The following is a 22,340-nucleotide window of genomic DNA, read 5'->3' on the forward strand; positions in this document are numbered from 1 at the left end:
ATAATTATATCACAAAGGTGCCCTCCCCCCCCCCCCAAAAAAAAAAGGAATTCCGACCTATAGGTTTTCAGCCCATGTATTAATTAAACAACCTTCACATCGATGAGGCGACGACTGGTCTTGCATGCCATGTCCACCCATAGGTAATCAACTGCAAGGAAATTCAAGATATGAGGTGGTAATCTAAACTGGTAGTTAGCAGCGCGACCGCACCGTTGCTACAATTCTGCACGAAGACAGATTCTGACAGCAATAGCGATTTCCGCAGCTAACCTGAATAATTTCGGTCAGGTAAAGCTTTAAAAGTATTGTGAGGGAAACGTGAAAGAAAGTGTGTAGTGTACACGAGAAAAGCACACAACAGCGGTGGTGGTATTGCAGGGCGAGACCCGATACTGAACACGAGCGCGAAGGTTTGACGCCCGTGAAAGCACTGTCTGTAGATACGTGGTGGATTTCTCCGGTGCAAATTATTCTAGTGCAGAAGGCCTCATATCTGCGAAACGAATCACCCATGCACATTTCAACCTAATAATGCAGATATGGTATTTTAATTCCTTCTCAAAATCACAGGATAATACGCCAGTGAATTCGCTCTATCCAAACAGAAGCATGTTCTTGATTTTCACACCCATCGAAATGCGGCTGTCGTGGCCACGAATGGAATCCATCACCGGGGTTAGAAGCGCGGCGCAGACCTTTTCACTCCTTTTAGATCGCTACACGACCCAGCGCGTGATTGTGCAGTTGCAAAAGTAAACTTTTTATATTTCTACCCTAAAAACAAGAATTCTGCTTTCTTCATCCATCTGCAGCTTCATTGAAGCAAAAGGTGATCGCAAACCGCGGAACAGCTCCCGACGAGAGCGTAGGCGCGCTGAGGCTGGCATCGAAGAGTCCGTGCCATGACGTCATCCGCCAGGCGGCGCCACTCCAACTTCTCGGGGCTAATAGCATCCGGGTTGTGTTTCGATGAAGCCACAACTACGATAAAAAGCTCTAATTATTGAAATTTTTCTGCTAAGAGATTCAGCCTCAGCGATACGTACGTGTCAGGTGGTTGCCTGTATTTCTCTCGTCCTCTGGGGTATACACCATAACTAGAAAGCCGCAGCTACGATTGTCTTCAGGCAGAACCTTTTCGAAGTACATATTTTGTCAATTCATAGGGTGGCGCTGTTATTCGCTTCACTTTCATAATAAGCGTAAGCTGCCATTTCTGCTGGTAGGGATGACGCCTCAAGCCAATGCGACAGGCATGAGAGATTGGATGGCTACTTTCAGTACCAGTCGTTTAGCGTCACGAACTCACAGTTGCTATTTCGGACCCTCGGCGGCAAGCTGAGTCGACGTTCCTGCAGCGCGCGCTGTGCTAAAATATTACTTGGACAAGTTTCTTTTTGTCATCCTGTTGGTATTTTGCTACAGATGAATATTCAGGGAATATTGTAGGAACCGGATGAGCTTTAAGGCATGGTTTGTTGCGAGGAACCTTGTTGACAACGCCGTTCACGGTGATGGTGAACACGCACTCGATGAAACTCGCGTCTAAAAGTTTTTCGCAAACCACAGCTGTTAGTGTGAGTCTCCTCTTCGCCTGCATTATTCTCCTGTTCCATGCTGTGAAGTGGGCTTCATGTGATGTAGCCATAAATAATGATACACACTGTTTGTTCTTGAGGTAAACAGTTTTGTCGAACGACACTAAGCAAGTCCTTCCCTTATGTTGCTTTGACTTCGACATTCTTTTAGATTCACCACATAGTTCCCGTAGTGACAAGCGCAGAGACGCGACAACCACTTAATCACCCGTTACCGACACAAACAACAAATACGCAACCCGGCCATAACACTGAAAACACGAACACGTGCATAAATGGACGCAACCGCCCCGAATCTCTGTGGAGCAGACGACACGCGATGTGGGCAACCACTCGCTTGTCAGGGCACACCGGCTGCACCATGAAGCTAGACTAAGTTCTCCACTGTTCGCCGACGCTGGACTATAATAGTCACATCACTGAGCTATGGTCAGACAGCAACAGGTGCCTGTATTAAAGTTCGGGAAAACGTATTGATTAAGCGTGGAGTAATATCTTCCAGAAGTCTTCTGGAAGAAATCGCTGAGCAAATCTGGCATAGGGAGAGCTCAGAAAGAAGACACCGGGCTGGGCGTTGAATACGTCTTCAAGGGCAAGCCAGCAGGTACACAATGGGTACTAGCGTCGGAAGCTTCTCGTAGGTTGCCGGTAACTGTGTGGAGCACAGCGTCGTCCCTGCACGATCAGGCAGTAGCACCTGGGAAGGAATATTGCCCGCTACAGGGGGTCAGAAGTAGGATAGAGAACAGTTACCTGATCATTTGCCTTTTCACTACGCTGTTGCTTTTGTGCTTCCAGAAAGTGACACTCCATATTGAGCAGGCAAAAATTTTTTTCCTCGTACTCCGAGAAAAGCCGAGAACATGGTCAAATCTTTAACGTTGACATCATTCAGTAACATTGAGAAGACTGCCACGATTGTCGGAAAATTTATTCGTTTAATCACATCATGAACTCTGCCACGAATGCTGCTGAAACGATGAGTAATTATCCACATCCAATACTTTAGTGCACCGCGCATGCGGGATTTGGTGGCAATAAAAAGACTGACGGGCTTCTCGTGCAATAAGCATTCGAACACTGGTCGCAACCCTCGGCCAAACCCCGAAAATTCCTCGGGACATCCTCGAAAACCAACAAAAGGGGAAGGACAAGAAACAAAAAAAAAATAGACGTCTGCATTCGGAGCCAACTGTGCAAAAGGCGCGAGATCGGCATTGAGTACAAACCAACACGTACCTTTGCTTACAGAGAAAATACCACTCAAATCTCACAATATACTGTTGTACGTGGTGTGGGGATCCACCTACGTTATGTGGCTATGTTAATCACTCCACCCGATTAAAGACATCACCCCGAACGAAAACCCGGCTAGCTGGCGAAAATCGGAAGAGCCTCCTTGACCAAGCTACTTAGGACTCCACCAATTTCCCGGCAAGCTTCATAACCAATAAAAGTTTTCACCACTGCTTGGCTGCACTTATTCGTTAATAATAAGTTTGCTATGTTATGAAGCCGCTGCGCTGCTTTTCTCGAAATCGGTAGGCATGCAATGAGTTAAAATTAATAAAGTATTGGGAAATTTTCTTTTCTGACACAGTCAGATCAAAACGGAAACAAAACAGGTAAGAAAATGGAGAGGGCCTTCTGATCAAGGGCCACCGACACTTTTGAGCTTGCTTACCTGCTTAGGAGTTCCACGTGCCCATGTAGAATAACAAATCTAGTCTGTTGGAACTGAGTTCTTAAAAACAGTGCAGACGACCTTATAAAATGGAATGAGTGTCGAGGTAAAATAACCTCGATGTGCGTGATGACATAATTTTTCCAGTGTACTAAAGCGTCGTCATCTTGCTTGTTACCTGACACAAAATTCTCGTATTGTATGCTAGGTAGATATATTTTGCTAGTGTGGATGTACGTCTACGTTACTATAATAGATATACATGTGCCTTATATTGAATGCAATTTATGTATTTCTTTTAGGGGCCTTTTTTAGTTGCTGTAGACTCCAGCCACGACCACGAGCTCTCCCTGTGGGACTGGCAGAAAAACGAGATCCTTGGCAGAGCTGTTGTGAGTTACTCGTCAGCTCGTTTTTGTTCATTAGCGTGTAAAATAATTATTTTTAATAAAAATAAGACATTTCCCATCTGAAGTCGCACTCAAACCTGTGGTAAAGCATGTAAATAGCAAAACGTTTCGGATTTATTCGCTGAAAGTAGCAAATGGGGTGTAAGTCGGTCGAAGTTAATGCAAATTACGCGAGACGTTTTGCAGGCTCTTGATTATACCAGACCAATTGGGCCACCGAGAATGCTTATCATACTGGTCTATTTCTGGCTAGGAATGTGTAAAACGCGCCTTGAAGGTGCCATACTGACAGATTACAGGAGCACTGCTAGAACGCGAGAATGAAACTGCCAGCCGGAGTTCTTGTGGTGGCGCACTTCGACTGGTGTGACTATAGCTGCATTGTAATGGGCCTTCAGCGCCATAAGCCAACTCGCAACATATAGGGAACTGATTGAAGAGGCATTTGTACAATGTCGCCTCCAGCTTTTTTTTTTTTTCGAGAAAGGAGATGACGTACCTTGAACTACGTACAAGTGCAAGATGAGTCGTGTTTTCCGTGCGTATTTGAGAAGTAGTTTGGAGGTCACGAAATGAACACTTTGATGGGTAGTAATGACGCAACCGACGGAGTTACTCACGGCACACTACAGCGCAAAAAATACATTATGCCCGGAAAAAACACAAACAACGACGACGTTTGCGTTTCGTTGTGCATTTTTGTTTTCGTTGTAGCGTGCCATAAGCTCAAATGAAGACTGGTAGATAGCCACTATTTCTCAAAAGAAAGGTATATAACTGCTGCATCTTACCGGTACTTATCTACGGAGCAGAAATCTGTAGGGTTTACAAAGGGTGTTCTACTTAAGTCGAGGACGATCCAGCGAGCAATGCAATAGAAAATGATAGGTGTAAGCCTAAGGGACCAGAAAAGAGCAGCATATATCAGGCAACAAACGGGTGTTCAGGACACCACAGTTCAAATCAAAAAGAAATGGTCATGGGCAAGGGAGGTAGTGCGAAAAAGCAAGATAACGGCTAGTCATTAAGTATTACAGACTGTATTTCGAGAGAAGGCAAGTATATAGGTGAATTGGGAACAGAAAGTTTGGTGGGCAGATGAGGTTAGGAAGTTTGCGTGTATACAGTGGCAGGGCCGAGTTGACTGGCAGAATATGGGAGAAGCCTGCAGTGGGCATAGTGGGGCTGATGACGAAGATGATGTGCAATGAGCATGAGCCAAAAAGCCTAAATCACCACTTTAATAAACCGCGTCGCCCTTCGTGCTTTTGGTGGTTCTTATATGTGTCGCACAGCCGCAGTTCGTTTGAACGCGCTTATATTGTCGCAGCTGATATTGTACGTCGTTTATATTGTAGGCACATAGATAAGAACTCTTGTCCTATCTCAGATAGGACGAGAGTTCTAGTCTTGAAATAAGAAAATTTTCTAGTCTTGAAATAAGAGCTTGTTCTGTCACGTCAATTGGTTATGATGAGCTCATTGCTAGAGCCACACAAATCAATAAATGCGAAGCATTTCTTAGCGAGCTTCAGCGACTTTGATCGTATCTATCTATCTATCTATCTATCTATCTATCTATCTATCTATCTATCTATCTATCTATCTATCTATCTATCTATCTATCTATCTATCTATCTATCTATCTATCTATCTATCTATCTATCTATCTATCTATCTATCTATCTATCTATCTATCTATCTATCTATCTATCTATCTATCTATCTATCTATCTATCTCTTACGACTTCTAGCTCTCGTCGCCGTTTTGATACTGGTATCGATACCAAAATTGGTATAGCACAACATGACTGTATAACGAGCATAAGTGACCAGTCATAACATGAAAATCATGACATGTTTTCCATGATTTACGTTTCATGGTATTGTTGTTCTTGTGGAGCTTTTGTTCACATGACATATTGCAAAGCTGGTATGTTGTGACATAATTGCATGGCGAACATAAGTATCAGACCCTAACGTGGAAATCATGACGTGCATGTCATGGAAGTCATGACTACACGTCACACTCATGGTGCGCTCATGGTCGTTTCGCTAGCTTCATATATACCAAATTTAGTATTACGGGACATGAATGAATTACGGCGGTATATGACTGGTGCAAACTTAATAATCATGATATGCGTGTTATGTAAAGCATGACTAGGTACTGTGCTCTTAGTGTGCTCGCGGCTGCTTCGCTAGCTCCACATTTACCAAACTTGGTATTCCGTGACGTTAATAGACGACGAAGGTAAATTTTTTTTCAATTTTTTTTTCAATATTCAAAATTTGTTTTATTGTTTTCTTGTACAAGACACAAGAAACAAAAGGATGTTGGGGCTAAAGGCATATAGCCTGGCAAAGGACCCAACACCCTTGTACACAGTTAGTACATCAAAAAAATAAAAATAAAAACAGCTTTCGCGGCATCCAGACCTTCATGAACAAAAGAAGCAAAAGAGCAAAGAATAGCTGACAAATATATCATGTTACATTGAATCTGACTGATTATACAAATCTTGTAACATACTTACTACATAACATACTTAAATAACGATCACTCAGGAAGGAATCAGACTAGAACATTAGAGACATGTGATACATACCATTATATTTTATAGGTAATAAAATACATGCAGTACAAGATTTCTATCGCCCGACTACTACCATTGCTAACATCAGTATTTTTTAGGATCCATCAAAAAGTATGTTTTCCTGCATTAGCACTTCTGTAACTTGTACCTTAAATGCTTTTTCTGTACAGTGAAAATTAAGCTTATGTTCTAATTTGTTTAATATGCAAGTTGTTTGATGGGTAAAAGTTTGTTTACCATAATTTGTTCTTGTTCGTTGTGGACGGCGTAAGATTTGGCGGATCGGATAAGTGTGTTGTCTAGCTCCTTCGTTGGGCTCATACAGTTTTCTGCTGTATATGATTTGCAATATTTTCATATAATAGACTTCATCGGCACGAAGCATATGATATCTTTGAAATAAAGGTGCTGTCCTCAAGTTTGCGTAATTTCCTTGGTGTTTGCAGTATATGCGGAGAACCATTTTTTGTAGAAGTACAAGTTTCTTGTAGTCAGTTTTGGTAGTTGTTCCAGCTTAGAATAAAAGCACAGCTTAGAATAAGCACAGCGTAGAATAATAGCACAACTTAGAATAAAAAAGGCAATTGTATAGCTGTTGTTTCAGCCATAGGGGAATCAGTTTAGAAATTCTGTACATAATACCAATGCTTTTTGATAAGTCTACACATAGTTGGCTAATATGCGCGTTCCAGCTTAACTCTTCATTAAACGTCACTCCAAGAAACTTCTGGTATGTCACTTGTTGCAGTTTCATTCCTGCATAAGTAATGGTTATTTCCTTATCGATGGGTGTATTGCGCGACCTGAATATAATGTATTTTGTTTTTTCAGCGTTTAATTGCAATTTATTTTGATTCATCCAGCAAGCTAGTGATACAAGCTAGTGATTCACACTGTATTCTAATTCATTCAGGTCCTGTGATTTAAAAAATAGATTGGTGTCGTCGGCGTACGTTATTAATTCTGGGGAATCAGGTATATTAACTATATCATTTACAAAAATTATGAATAATAACGGACCTAGCTTAGAGCCCTGAGGGACGCCTCGTTCAAGCGTTAGATAACTAGATGAAACATCCTGCATACGTACGAACTGTTGACGATTATTTAAATACCTTTTCAGCAACCGACTTGCAACACCCCTAATTCCGTACTTCTCTAACTTCTGTAACAAAATTTTGCTATCCATAGAATCAAATGCCTTCTTTAGATCTAAAAATAGACCAAGCGTATAGTTTTTGTCTTCAATATTAGTTATTAATTTATCTTTGATATACAAGAGTGCTTGTTCAGTGGATTTATTCTTTTGGAAGCCGTACTGACTCGTTGTAATTACCTTGCGTGCGTTAAAAAATGTAAATAATCGGACGTAAATTATATCTTCGAAAATCTTTGAAGCACAGTTAAGATAGATATTGGCCTGTAATTACTAAATTGTCCATTATCCCCCCCCCCCTTTGCGTATTGGCGTAACTCGGGCTATTTTCAATTCTTCCGGGAAAATTACACCAGTTAATGTTAAATTTAGTAAATATGCTAGCACTTCGCTAATCTCATGCGCGACATGTATTACTGCATTCGAAGTAATTCCGTCTATACCCGCAGCTACATTTCGTTTTAGCTTTTTTATTACTGCTACTACTTCGTTGTGATCTGTTGGTAAATGAGACGTCTAAATGCGGTAGTCGCGACATGGAAGTCATGTACATTTACGCCTGCCTCGTACGTAGTGCTGATTAAAAAAAAACATATCAACCTTCCTCATTCGTGCTTCGCATATCATCGATTCCCATTGTACGTGCTGTACGTGCGGTGTGCCCATTTTTCTTACGATGCTTCGGTCGGCGTACTTGAATCTAGGAGATGCATTCGAAGTGGTAATGTGTGTCTTATTGACAAGCACTCGCTGCGGGGACCTGGAGACGACCCCCGTGATGTTGCACCGTTGTTTATTTTTTATGCGGCAAAGTGCATGGCTCCATGCATGCTTCTCTGATAATACCCATCGATGTACCAACATACCTATGTGCTTCAATGTTTCGTGCTTGGCCATTTCGGCCTCAGGCAAACCCAGCTCCAGTTCTGGGCTGCCACTTCCCGCCGTCCGAGAATGAGCTGTTCCTGACGTTCGGCGTGCAGCACCTGTGTTTCTGGAGGAAGGGGAAAGAAAACTACCTCGACCGTCTCGACGCCATCACCGCTGTGAGTATATGTTCTCAAATAAAATATTCAGAATTTACAAGCCACGCGTGAGCTTCACTAATAGTGCGAAGCATTTCAAAAGAAATTCGGTGACTTTGACCGCATCCGTCCGTCCGTCCGTCCGTCCGTCCGTCCGTTCGTTCGTCCGTCCGTCCGTGAGCAGTTGATCGACGGCCGACACTCCGTTAGCCGCTATCAGTGCAAGACTGCTACTGTAATCCGACTTTCCGTTTACTGGGCACAGGTTTGCTCAAATAAACTGTTTATTATTTGACTCACAGTGTACTCCATTCGTCATAGTCCATCACGGGGTCGTGACGTGGACAAACAGAGTACACTGCGTGTCGAATAATAAAATGTTTATTTGGGTGAACCTACGCCCAGTAAACGGAAAGTTGGATTACAGTAGCAGTCTGGCACTGATAGGGGTGACCGGAGCGTCGGCCGTCGATCAACTGACAAGCGGTGAATGAAGCGTATCGGCATTTATACCCTTGCCATCGAATATTCTAGCGTTATCGCTGGCGGTGACGTAGGTTCCAGCGTAATATGTAATGTTCGCAAAGTGGGCGTAATCTTAACAAAATGATCTACTACAGCCTCGAAGCTTCTCGAACATTGTGTAGGCGCGGTTGGCGCTGAACGTAGTGAAACGGGGTGATAACAAAGCTTGAGGAAAGGAACGTGGCAATATACGCAGTAGGCGGTATATAACGGGGTGGGAAAGACAAGTGACGGTGAGTAGGAGGTAGCTATAGGTAAACCACAGCATAGCGATGTATAGCATAGTACAGCGAGGGGTTGAAGGAAGAGTAAGAAGCAACAGTGTGAGGAGGACAAGGGAAGGGAGGGTTCAGTGGAGGTGAGTTGGAGATTGCGTACACGCTATGGAAGGCCACCGGCTTCGCTCTCACAACTCACCACTGGTCCAGTGAAAATGAAGGCAATAAATTGAAAAACCAACGAACAGGCATGCATACTGCCATCTGTGAGGCCCATCATCATCATCCCAAAAGCGCATACGTGCCACTGATCCCAGTACTCGTCACCGGGTCTACTGAAAACGAAGAAGGCTACAGTTAGCTCAGGTAATGGTGTTACCACAACACTGTCACGTGATACTTAGGGGTTATAGAAGGAGGTACCATTACCTCAAAGCTTAACAAAGCGTGTTTGAGAAAGGTCAGCGATATAACATATATGAAAAAAGTCACCGCGTATCCACGAGTTGAATGATGAGGGGGGGGGGGAGCTTCAAAGGGCTTCATCGGCAAGCCGTGAATCATCCGCAGGCCTCGTCCGTCCGTTGCCTGCCTGCCTGCCTGCCTGCCTGTCTGCCTGCCTGCCTGCCTGCCTGCCTGCCTGCCTGTCTGTCTGTCTGTCTGTCTGTCTGTCTGTCTGTCTGTCTGTCTGTCTGTCTGTCTGTCTGTCTGTCTGTCTGTCTGTCTGTCTGTCTGTCTGTCTGTGTTTAGAGAAATTTATTCTTACAGACAGTGAACATCAATTACAATCCAACAGAACATTGTCTGTCTGTCTGTCTGTCTGTCTGTCTGTCTGTCTGTCTGTCTGTCTGTCTGTCTGTCTGTCCGCCCGTCATTTTAGTACTCGAAGTACCGTTATCTGGCATCTTTTCATCGTATATTCATCATATACATGTACCGCCATCCCGCGGACATTCCAAGGACTAAAACGAGAGGTGGCTACTACATACAGGAGACGCGCGACCCGCGCCTTAAGGAGCTTCGCCCTTAAAACCTGCAATGCTACCATATTCACTGTTTAATTGGTGTCCACGAAGCGGAGCTAGTTGAATATTTCATTCACACGAGAAAGAGCGAAATTATTAGAAGGCTGAGAGGTCGGCCTGGGCTTGTGCGCTTTGGCCAGCTACTGAGCATAAGGGAAAATGAAGGAAAAAGTCATAAACACGATTGCGGGCCACGAAAGGAGGACGTGATGCATATGTACAATGGCCACGTAACAGTGTGGTCTTCGTTAAGTCTGGTGTCAAATTCAGCACTCTTCAGGAAATGTATAAATGCTTTTATAGCAGCCGTTATTCCTATTTGATCGGGCAATGTGGAAAATAGGTTAGCTCTACTTAGTATGTTAACACCGATGCCGGCCAACGTTGAAGCCACCTTCTTCCGACGCGAATACCGCAAAAAAAAAAAAAAAAAACTGGACGAAGTAAAGGCGCAGCTGGAATGCCTCATTTATTGGGCTATTCTGAATTGGGAAGACAGGATAAGTCTTCGGAATTGCGAAAGGACAATTTTGCTCATAATTTTTTCTCCGATGTCCCTTTAATTATTTGTCTGAAAGTCGTTTCGCGAGTAGCTGCCCACATTCTGTTATTTATTGTAAATACGCGCTTGTAACATTACCCTCACCGGTGGCAAATAGTAGCGTTAGTTTTGCACACAATATTTTGGAAACAATGTTAGTATGTGGCGCCTCCATGGCCCCAATGTGCGCCGATAACAGCGCTTTGTGCCGTTAAACAACAGTTCCTTCGTCGCACAGGAACACGCGCCGAAGACAATCACGGCTGTCGACTTCATGGGCACTGCAGGCTTCGTGACAGGCGACGACGCGGGCTACATCACCGTCTGGTCGGCTTCGAAGGAAGGCAGCTACTTCTTCATCAGCAAGGAATTCAGGGCACACGAGGTCAGAACATGATGGTCGCTGTGCAGCTCTTATTCGCAAACATAGGCGCACAGAGAAAATCTGTTCAATCAGTTGTGCATCTTTATTATCAATAGTACAGACTTAGGCGGCAGGTTACACATACAAGGTACTACAGAGCCTTTGTTCTTGTGGTATACTGTTCTCACAACAGAAAACATGCCCATATCATTTGCAAAACGCTGTGGCAGTGGGAAATTTGCTGTGGTCGGTAATTGAGCCATTTGTATGGAACATGAAGTGAACAGCAGCCACAATGTGAAAATGACGCGATACACACATGTGTGGACGCAACAATCTTCACACATCGTTTCTGCCTACTTCACGCGTTGCTTTTCGCACAATCTTTAAATGCGTACGCAATTATTCACTGAACACATGTAAAACTTACGTGTGACGTTTATTTATTCTTGCAGCTTCCCGCAAGTGTTTTGTTTTAAAATCAGTTATGCTAAAGCAGTTTTTATTGAAGATGCCAGGCAGTCGTGACGTTGAATAAACACGCGGCTTCGTAAACTGTAGTATTGAATGAGAAGGGCCGTAAACTATTCCATAAAGAGTTGTTTCACTCTTGTTACACCTGTTTTTATGTAATTTCACTTTTTTGTTTTGTCTTTATCTCAGAACGACGTGAACGTCCTCCTGTTTCTGCCACACAATCTGCTAGTATCAGCGTCGGCTGTAGACAGAGAAGATCAGATCAAGGCGTGGGATGCCGACAAGAAATTTCAAGAGCTTGGCGTGACATCGGCAAGTATATGCTCATAGCGTTGATACTTTCCCATGCCTTTTCGAAAGCACGCGTTGAATCATCGTACAATGGCACTTTGACACGTAAGAGTGATTACGGTCATCAATACGCTTGCCGTTTAGGGATCCATCCGTCCGTCCGTCCGTCCGTCCGTCGTACAAGATGTGAAGGAAGAACATCGAAGCGTACCTACTATTAATAGTTCGGAAGGCAGTGTAATGGGTCATGCAACTAATGCGTGTAGGTGGCATCATATTTGGTAATATTTAATAGATGCGGACCAGGGCTGACCACTTAATGCGCCAGACATATAGTCAGTTGACAGTAATAGCAACAGAATTGTTGCAAAGGATTGGGAGACGCAGTCGGGGAAGGCAAATGAAGCGATTAAATCAGTAAGTTAGCGGAGAATCATCTCGCGCAATATATATGCCGTATCAGATAGCATTCTGAGAAACCTTGGTGCAGTAGTGGGCATAAAAATTGCCTGAAAATTACGAGGATGATAAGATGGAAACGGTGAATTTAATTACTGTTTATTACTCGAGTTCGTTCGTATTTTTTACTGGTCTAGAAACTGCTTCGTGACGCTGTTGGAGAAATTCATATTCCCTCTTAAGACAGGGGTCTCAAAGACGCGGCACGCCTACATTTTGATGGCTGCCCGCGACTCCTGCATGGAATGCACTGTCGAGACTTGGTTCAACATTTTTAGCATTATTTCCTGAGGTATTGTAATTTATAGCGCTTCTTTCGAGTATCATAGAGAAACGGCACTCAAACTAGAGGTTTTTTTTTTGTTAGTTACCATGTGCGGTCACCGTAACTTTATATATAACTACAAAAATACTCACAATCGGTGTTTAGATTTTTGTGGTGAATGTGTAAATCCGTACCGATATGTTTTGCAAAGCCTGACGTCAAATCTCAATCAGAAATGATGATATATGGGATATGGACAAGGTCTTCTTTCAAATGGCACCGTTAGGTACCATTTTGGTCAAACCCTTGCCCATTTCGCTTTCACCCTCTCCACTCATGTGTGACTGTGGTCCCACAGCTGTTGTGAGTTTGAGACCTACGCGCTAAGAAATAGCAACGAAGATCACTACTTCGTCTTAGCCGAGTCCTGCCACCTTGACGCAAGTGCTTTTTGGGGGGTACAGAAATTACACATACACTCTCTAAGGTCTACAATGCCAGTCTTGAAGATGAACACTTGTCTGAACGTTGGCTTCAGCGATACTTCATGTTTCCAAAATTTCTTTTCATCACACAAAAAGTAGAATCACATATGTGCATTGTATGACTGTTACAAACCACCCATTATAACAATGCGAAGCCCGCACTCGTACAAGATTTTCTACGGCGAGTACTGTCAGGCATCTTCCACGATCACTGAGCTCCCGCACAGCGAGACTCTTGTTCTTAACTACAGCAAATAACTTAATAGAATTCACAGGAGTAGGAAAAATTACGAATGTGACATGTGGTTCCCTGGCATTGCAAATGGGCGCTGTTCTTTTTTATATGTATGAAGGCACAGGCTAAGGCCTTGGTATAGTTCATTTCAATTAATTTGTGTATGATTGTAGCCATGCAGCGCCTACCGCAAATTAACAAGCCATCAGTGGCATGTTTCACAGGTGCAATAAAAACATAACATTTTTTTGGTGACAGCATGCGTCATAGATGATCCGCGAGTGCACAAATTTTTATTCGCATCAGTGGAAACTCCTCTTGAAGTTAGTACGCCTATGCGCTTATCTTTACACGTTAAGCATTCGTTCTGTATGTATTTTATTTAAAATTGATTCATTTCCAAGAGAAGAAGACAAAGCAACCACTATACAACTAAATTGATGGATTGAGGTGGGACGAAGCCATTGTGCCCGTTATAAAGGTGGATCTACCAACGTTAGCCATTGTCAAGCCAACATTAGCCAGTGATGGTAGTAAATAGGTTGACTAAATTGGTTAGAAGTTAACCACAGCGTATGTGGTTATACCACATTACCAGAATGAATTAATTGTCTTCAAAAATAGTTGCCAATGGAGTACTTGACGGCAGTAGGCAGCACGAATCGCAGCATAGTTACTTCGAAAACTGATAAGGCCTTGCCTGTAGCAGTGTAGCCAGGCAGTGCCAAAGTGCTAGCCCCTTTGGAGAGGCCTTCTACATATGAGCAGTTGCCTTCTTCAACCTCGGGATCACTACACAGGTTCTCCAACTTTAAGCAAATGTATGAAGTTCGCCGAAGAGTCTTGATGCATGCGCGCACAGGGCCATTGTTCCCGCTGTTTGGGGAGTAAAATCATTTATGCTGATGAAAATAAGGCAGTCCGCCGCCAGCAACTTTCCGTCTTCGACGAAGCAAGGCAATACGCCGTCAAAATCGAGAAACTTGAACACAGTGCCAAGCGAAAATGCTGCATTGACCTTGTTAAGCACATCCATATTTGTTTTTTTTTACCAGTTTTGCCAGCACACGGAGCGTTTTCTGGAGTTGCGAATTGGAGGTTGGTCTAGTATGGCGCTGCAGCGCAACAGAATTGCCTTGTCTCAGTTCAGTGGCTGTCTTGTCTTCTCCCCGTATCTACTGAGCTTTGCCTTCGACAGCTGCCGAAGGGGACGGGCGGCGTGCATGCCATGTGCCAACACCTGCCCAACGCTGCCGACGAGAACGTGTTTGTGGGCACAACGCACAACCTCATCATGGAGGGCTCTTTCAAGAGAAAGTTCCGGCCCGTCATTCAGGTGAGTGCGCAGCCTCTGATCAAGCTTGGCCAGATAAGAGTGAACACAAGGTTAGCAGTGCTGGATAGCTTATCTCAGCCAAGTTACCAAGTTACTCTAAGAAAACGGTAATGAGGTAACGCGTGTCCTAACATTTTTATGACACTTTTCCACGGCATTTTTATGAAACCCGTAGGCTGAGAGCACTTGAGCTGAGGTTTTCGTTCTGGTGATGCATGTAGCTAAAGTATTCCTGCTCCACGATAAAAAACTGCTACTGTTTCTATATAATTGCAGTGCGGGCATTATAGGTCTTGTGTTAAAGCTTGTATACACTGTAAAGCTAAATATTGCCCTCTTCATCGTGTACATTTCAGAGCCACTGTCGGGAAACGGTGAGCGTTGTGGCTTCTCCGACTGAAAACATCTTCTTCACCGTCGGCCGAGACAGGGCGGTCTGCCGTTGGAACATCTCTAGCCTTGTCTGGATGACTCCGGTCGAGGTATGTCGATATAATAAGGTGCCTCTTCTCACAAAAAAAAATGTGGTTGGGTTGAATTGACATATAGGGCTTATCGTGCCACAGCTGCGTAGGCTATGATAGACGAGGTGGGGTTGTGGTCTGCACACTTTCGACCACCTGGAGTCCTTTAACATGTGCTGACATCCCACAATACAGGGGCCTCCAACTGTTCGCCTCCGTGCGAATTCCATTGCCGGAATCAAAGGCGTACCGACTGCGCCAACTCGACGGCTTCATCGGATTCTGGGAAAATACTAGACCCATGTGCATGTTGTGTTCTAACTGGGCTTAATGAACAGACATCATATACGGCAGACAATATGAATATAATATATCTTAATATCATTGTCATGCGGCACAAAGAAGTTTTGACTAGCTCCTGCAGCTTGGCGACGTTTGCTGTCGGGCTAGTTGGTGCATATCTGCACATGAACTGATGGCGCAAATGTTTCGGTAGGGAGGAAGAAGACCCGTAAGAAGACACGCAATAGACGGACAAGTGCGCAAGAGCTTGTATGTGTCTGTTTTTGTTTTTTTGTCCCTACATATCTAAACATTTGCGCCATGAGTTCAGCTCAGGCAGCATCAGCGAGGAGCAAAAGGGGTGATATCTTGAAGATACATAAGATGAAATTGGTAAGGGTTTGCGCATGCTGAGCTAAAAGGCAACGTGAAAGAAGTTGCTATCCGCCTTTCTCTAAGCAAAAAATGTGCGCTTGAGGAAAGCGTCTTATTTCTGGATTAGAACAAATAGCCTAGACAAATTACGGAGAGAGAAATACTATCAGAAGCCCAGTTTGCTACCCTACACGGGGCAAAGGGGAATGGGAGGGAGAGAGAAGAGGGCGGATCATTCTGTCATACGAGCTAACCAGGAGGTTGTCTATTGGTGACGCGAGGCTCAAATATTCAATAGCTATAACCAGAGGGTCGCTGCACATTGCAAATATGGTTTACGGAAGCCCGCAGGGCGCGGAGTGCCGCAATTCACGGAGTGCCGCAATTCACGGAGTTGCGACAAGCGACTCCCCCCCCCCCCCCCCCCTCCTTTCCGGCTCGAACTTGAGGCTTACGCAGAACAGAACGTAGTAGTGATGCATCAAACTTACGGCATATCATCACTTGCCTTGGAAGCTTGATTTCTGCAAACGAAAGCATTCCGACAGACTTTCTTGAACCATTGAAGGCGTTCCCTGCCATTTTACGACTATCTTGGCGACACAAGAATTAGGATTCTGACGTAGCAGTTGACCCACCTTCAGTAAGCATTGAAGACGGGGCGGGAGAGTGAGAATTTGTTGGATGGCAAAGTGGCCGGTCTGAGCTAATACACCGCGGATAAGTGAAAGGAGAGAGCCAATCATATCGGAGACACATAACAATCTCAAGATGTGTCCCCACAAGTGATGATGATGAGAAACACCATGTGAGGATGATAATGACGAGGTGCCTGATAAATACCCACAACACATCGTAATAGCCCTCATGCCAAGTGCCTAAACCACAAAGGAACAGTGTCAATGGGAAATGTTTGTGCTTGTCCTTTTATCTCCTAATTATCACCCTCCATAATGAAAGAACCACACTGGCTTGGAAAAAAGAAGGGTGATGTCTAGAACAAATATGGTAATGCAAACCACGTGTAAAACAAAAATGCGCCGAGAACTTCGACTTGGGTAACTTTTTGTACCACATTCGTTGGGTGAAAGCGCTGTGCATTCAGTGGTCAGCGGAATGCGTCCTCAGCAGCTTTTGCATTGTTTTCCATTTCTAGTGCGAAGAGTTATGCAGGAACTTCTACACAGGGTCTCGAGAAATGTCGGAATGTCTCACCATATTCGACGTTCATTGCAATGACGAACGTCACAAAACGCAACATTCGAATTTGTGCGGCCCCGCCGCGGTGGTCTAGTGGCTAAGGTACTCGGCTGCTGACCCGCAGGTCGCGGGTTAGAATCCCGGCTGCGGCGGCTGCATTTCCGATGAAGGCGGAAATGTTGTAGGCCCGTGTGCTCAGATTATTTGGGTGCACATTAAAAAACCCCAGGTGGTCGAAATTTCCGGAGCCCTCCACTACGGCGTATCTCATAATCATATGATGGTTTTGGGACGTTAAATCCCACATATCAATCAATTATCAATCGAATTTGTGCGCATTTTGTCCCACAAAGGCAAACTACTTTCGTATATGTTCCGATTTCTTTCCTCTACGTATACGCAGTAAAAACAAACGAGTATATCACACGTGTTATTCGCAACGAACGTAAGCAATAAATAGAACGGTCGGCTTAACGAAATAAGTTGTATCCTCTGAGCTCGAGGACGTCACCACTAAAGGTGCTACGCTACCCACTGGGTCGGCCCACCTTCGCGTCCCCGCCAAATAGTGATTTCGAGGTACTTGATTGTATTGACTGAGTTCATTTTTTTATTGATTCATCTCAGCACCTGTGATCGGAGACGGAATAAAAAATCATTTAAAGGGGCCTACAACACTTTTTGAGCATGGTCAGAAAACACTGCCGATCGGTAATAGAGGCTTCCGACAACACGCGAGCCAAATATTATAGCGCAGCACGCGGCCTAGAACTCACAATAAATAATCAAAGTCAGCTAAAACGTGCTTTGTTCTCTCTTGAGAAATCACGGAAGACACTCAAAAATCACTAGTAAAAAGCCCACCCATCAGCCATTCGCTGATTTGAACGTGGCGCGCTTGGTCATTACAGAGATCGCCACGGGAGGCCGTGAATTCTCCACGCGTTCCTTCAATCATCATCACCGATTCTAAAGCTGCAAAGCAAGTACCACTGGTGCTTAAAGAGTCCAGCCAAATGCAGAAAGCAAGCAAGGAGAACGTTCCCTTCGACCCGAATAAAATAACATGGACATCTGTCCGTACTGGCAAAGACGTCACCCGGGGACCGGGCTTCTATGCAGGCCTGTTCAAAAAGCGAGCCTCAGCAACATTCAGAGAAAAAACCACCACGCAGAGGGGGCTGGAACATTATGTTCTACTCCTCATAAATCCCTTAAAAATAAGCAAGAAGCAATCTTTGAAAAAGTGCTCGTGTGTACGATATACCGAAGCCGCATAGCCTAAACAAATTACACGCTGAGGTGCACTTATTCATTTGCAATAAACGTGAAGGTGTAGCGACCACAGATTGCATGCTCTAGACAAGTGACGTACACGTTCCTCAATAACGGGAACGAAGGCTAGTTCCTGGTCGCATGATAATTTTGAAACGAGTTCCCGTTACAACTTCCGGTAATTTAGAAGGAACTCGTTAGTTAAATTTTGAAAATCGAAACGTCTTGTTACATTATTGTTACATTTCAGTTTTTTAAAGAAATATAGTGTAAGATGATGCTGAAGAGAAATGAAGTGAGCTCCTTAAAGCTTTCATCTATCTACATACACAAGACGAATTTGATATCACAGACTATAAGTAAGTGAAATAATGTCAATAAACGCCCCTGGACGAATTTTATAGACCACCGTCCATACTATAGGCATGACTAGCTTCAATTTTCATGCGCAGCAAGTCAAACCAATGTGGAAGTTTCCACGCCAGTCTTCAAATGGGTGGTCAGAATAGTGCACTTGATGTATTCAAATAGATATCTGCGCACTCAGAGTATTATAATTAAAACTTGTATCTCAGGCAAGCACATCGAAATACAGAATCACTGCGCATTTAATGAGTCCTGATTCAATATTTTATTTCATTAGAAAATACTGTCGAGGATACCCGTTTGCAACTTAGCGCTGTCCGACAACGTGTTTCTGTGAACTTCCCTCTGTGTTATTTTATCTTCTGTCTTTTTTCCCTTGCTTTATACATCTCTCTCTCTCTCTTTCTCTCTTCGGGAGTCTTTTTTTTTTTTCATGCTTTTCTCTCTTAACTCGTTCTCCCGTCCTCCTCTGGCTCACTACTCTTTTCTACCCCCTTGCTATTTTATAACATACAAATATATGCTCTGCTTGCGTGCGCGCAGGTAGCAGAGAAACGCATAGCTAATAATTTTCTCAACACCGCACTTCATTAGGATGGTCACTCAGTTATGAAATACGAACAAACGAAAATTCAGCCTAAATGACCTTTGCGTTAGTGAGATGCTTATCCTTGTAGTGTATGAGTGGAAAATGTCGTTACTGGATGTATTCGCTTTAGAGGTCAATGCCCATTTTTTAGTGGAATGTGTTCGTCGTTGGTACGAACAGAATGAAGATACCAGTTATTCATTAAGAGTACCTGTGAAAAATAAGAAAGCAAAGAAAACTGGATAGATATGACACTCGCCAGCAGCAGATAGTTTCTAACCTCGCCTCGCGGGAAAATTTTTCCTCAATATTTTGTTTTCTTTTTATATATCTCTCTTTGATCGTTCTCTCAAATTTAGCTTCTGGGAGCGAAGCAGAAGAGGATGGAGTGAGCGTGGTCTCGTTCATGACGATGATAATTTTCTTTCTGTGACAGACGGTAAATTTTGAGCATAGCAGCTCTGGTGTAGAAAATCAACTGTCTCGCATGCGGTTGTTCTCAACTGCGTGAGCTTCTCTGCGCCCTTGGCTGGTGCTTTCAAGTGAAAACCAGGATTCAGCATTGCCGCATGAACGGCGAGTGGTAGACTGTTGTGCCTGCAAGGAGGTAACCTCCTTGTGTGCCTGACGCCCATCCGCCTTGTTCTTAGCGATGTGCTACGTGAGTGCCTGATGGAGGCCGTGGGATTTGCAGAAGGAACGCCGCTTCCTCTGCCATTCCCTCATAATGGTAACAAGTTACTGTTACAGTTTCACGGATACTGACTAGAACCATGTCATTTCCCCCAAAAGGAACTAGTTCTTGGAACGTCGTTTCTAAGAACGCCGTTCTTGCTCTCGACCTGCCTGTAGCTAAGCTGTCTAAGTGAAAATACAAAAAGCGATGAGAATCCTCCCTTTATTGCCTGGAAGAGAACACTTAAAACAAGTCATCGGTTAAGCCCAGACCGCCACCGCCGGAAGCCAGCTTCCGGCCGATGCCTGGTGGTGAGGACGGTGTAGACGGCGAAAAGGGAAGCTGCACCTCGGACCGATCACCTACACTTTCTGACGGGGGCAAATCACTACCGGTGCAGGAGGCTCGTTAAGCTGTGCCCAGATTGCAGTACTGTCCTTTTTCAAAAAGTGATAGTAAAGCGGGGCCTGTCTTAGAGATACTTTTGTGTATCTGTGTTTCTGCATAAAGATACACTTGAAAAGTGTATTTGCATCTCAGTAGTGAAATACATGTACGACGTACAGATTGTATCGCGATACCTTGCAGGACACAGGTAGCTGGTTACCTTTTTGTTGTAAATTACCTGACGTGTTTGAGAGGCGAAATGAAGATTTTCTTTAATGCTAAGCAAAGAAAAGGCCGGCCCCTGGTCGGTGACACGACATTGGCGGTGAAGGGTTTCCCAGATGCATAAAATAGAGTAAACACCCAGACATAGGCGAACCGCGGAGACAATGTTGTGCGCCCCTGCTGACGAGTCTCTCAAGGTTGATGCAACGTCACACTTTTTTTTTGGTTCATAGTTGAGCCAAAAACACATGTTACAAGGAATCGCGGTCATTAAGGTGATCTGTTATACCACGAACTCGTGCTCCTTTCCAGAGGTAAATTTTGTCTTTCACGAGTATTGGTATGAGTACAAAGCAACACCGTCCAGAAGAAAGCGAATCTCAGAAGCTGCTATTGCAACGCTTCCAGGAAAAGAAATCGCGCTTGTAGTTCCCCTGATTAACTGGCTGTTGTTACTGATTCAATTGACATTAAAGTAACAATGCGCCGAACATTATTCTAAATCTCATGCTGCACTCAATAAATGACCCCACAAGAAAAAGAAGGAACTCCTGTTGTACCAAGATTCTTTTTTTTTTTACCTTCCATTGTATCTTCGAAATATCCTGTAACGTCTAAGATAAATGTATCTCAGTACATGAATTTGAGGCGTCTAGCTCGAATATACCTCGTTGTTCCAGAATACTTTTCAGCGTATCTCTGCCCAGCCTTGCAATAAAGTAGTATTGCTGATTGATTCGTTAGGGAGGATTGATTGTTGAATGGTGCTGCCCGTGCAGTGCCTGTCCAGTGTCCTTGCTGATGCGCGTGATGTGCTCTGTCATGCAGTCAGAGTGCCTGTCTGCATCCATGCACCCTCGGGGTTCTGCACTCGCTGTGGGCTGCGCCAACGGCCGGGTGTCCGTGCTAGCCGCCGACACCGGGGCGGTGCTGACGACGTTCAGCGTCACCAACAGCGCACTCAACGCGCTCGCCTACTCACCCGGTGAGTTTCCTTTTAAAGAAGCTCAATACATTTTTTACTAAACCGTCACCCATTTCACACCAAATTGCTGGTTAGCGAAGGTCACCATGGCCCCTTAGACATGTGGCTTATAAATAGCAGCCTCAAGTTTGATCAGCTCGTGAAACAATGTAGTTTTCACGCAGTGATCTTAGAGCTAATTCGTTTCGGAATAACATCGAGCAACAACAAATCCAACTTTCTCATACGCTGAAATCTTTTAGCAACTTCAGCGCAGGCGAAATGAATGGTGTTTTCATTTCTGTTTTTGTCCTTGCAAACTGCTATCGTGTCCTCGCCATACAGTCACTGCATTGAACTGTGCATGGTTGTTTATAATTATTGGTTGGCCCCTCTTTTATAGCAACGACTCGTAATATGGTAGTGATGTGTGTATTTACAGAAAGAGTTTCGTTTTTACTGGTCGCTAAAATATACAATCGGGAATCCTATTGGCCAAGCACGACCTTGTAGCGCAGAGCCTTGTAAGCAAGCATAGCTTTGTAACGTGGGTGCATGCTTGCGTCAACACAAACATGCATTCGGGTAGTCATTTATTGCCGCATGTCCCAAAAACTAGCGCTCACAAATACAAACTTGAAAGGTTTGTCTGTGAACTGGTTCGCGCAGTTGGTGTGAGCTGCCATACGTGTCGGTGGCCTTCGGCTCGTTTATCCAAAATGATCTGAAAATTTTGTCCGGTTTGGAATGTGCATGGTAGCTGGGTGATTCACGCCTCGCACGCAGTTTCACGCAGGTGAACGTTTGCAGGAACGGTGTAATCAACTGACAATGCCGATGTAA

General features: G+C 44.2%; 2 protein-coding genes across 2 annotated transcripts in view; both read left to right on the forward strand.

The window, feature by feature from the left end:
• The window catches only part of LOC119164034 (echinoderm microtubule-associated protein-like CG42247), an 85,454-nt gene extending 73,501 nt beyond the window's left edge, over window positions 1-11,953 (forward strand). The window contains exons 8-11 of the mRNA XM_037416143.2: window positions 3,588-3,677; window positions 8,357-8,494; window positions 11,021-11,167; window positions 11,810-11,953. Coding sequence (XP_037272040.2) covers window positions 3,588-3,677; window positions 8,357-8,494; window positions 11,021-11,167; window positions 11,810-11,953 — 519 coding nt within the window. The remainder of the gene's footprint in view (window positions 1-3,587; window positions 3,678-8,356; window positions 8,495-11,020; window positions 11,168-11,809) is intronic.
• Window positions 11,954-14,561: 2,608 nt separating this feature from the next.
• Window positions 14,562-22,340, forward strand: part of LOC142803577 (echinoderm microtubule-associated protein-like CG42247) — a 39,656-nt gene continuing 31,877 nt past the window's right edge. Inside the window, exons 1-3 of the mRNA XM_075888780.1 lie at window positions 14,562-14,694; window positions 15,051-15,176; window positions 21,362-21,518. Coding sequence (XP_075744895.1) covers window positions 14,587-14,694; window positions 15,051-15,176; window positions 21,362-21,518 — 391 coding nt within the window. The 5' untranslated portion in view covers window positions 14,562-14,586. The remainder of the gene's footprint in view (window positions 14,695-15,050; window positions 15,177-21,361; window positions 21,519-22,340) is intronic.

The sequence above is a fragment of the Rhipicephalus microplus genome, chromosome 3 (genome assembly GCF_043290135.1).
Source record: "Rhipicephalus microplus isolate Deutch F79 chromosome 3, USDA_Rmic, whole genome shotgun sequence".
Classification (NCBI taxonomy): Eukaryota; Metazoa; Arthropoda; class Arachnida; order Ixodida; family Ixodidae; genus Rhipicephalus; species Rhipicephalus microplus.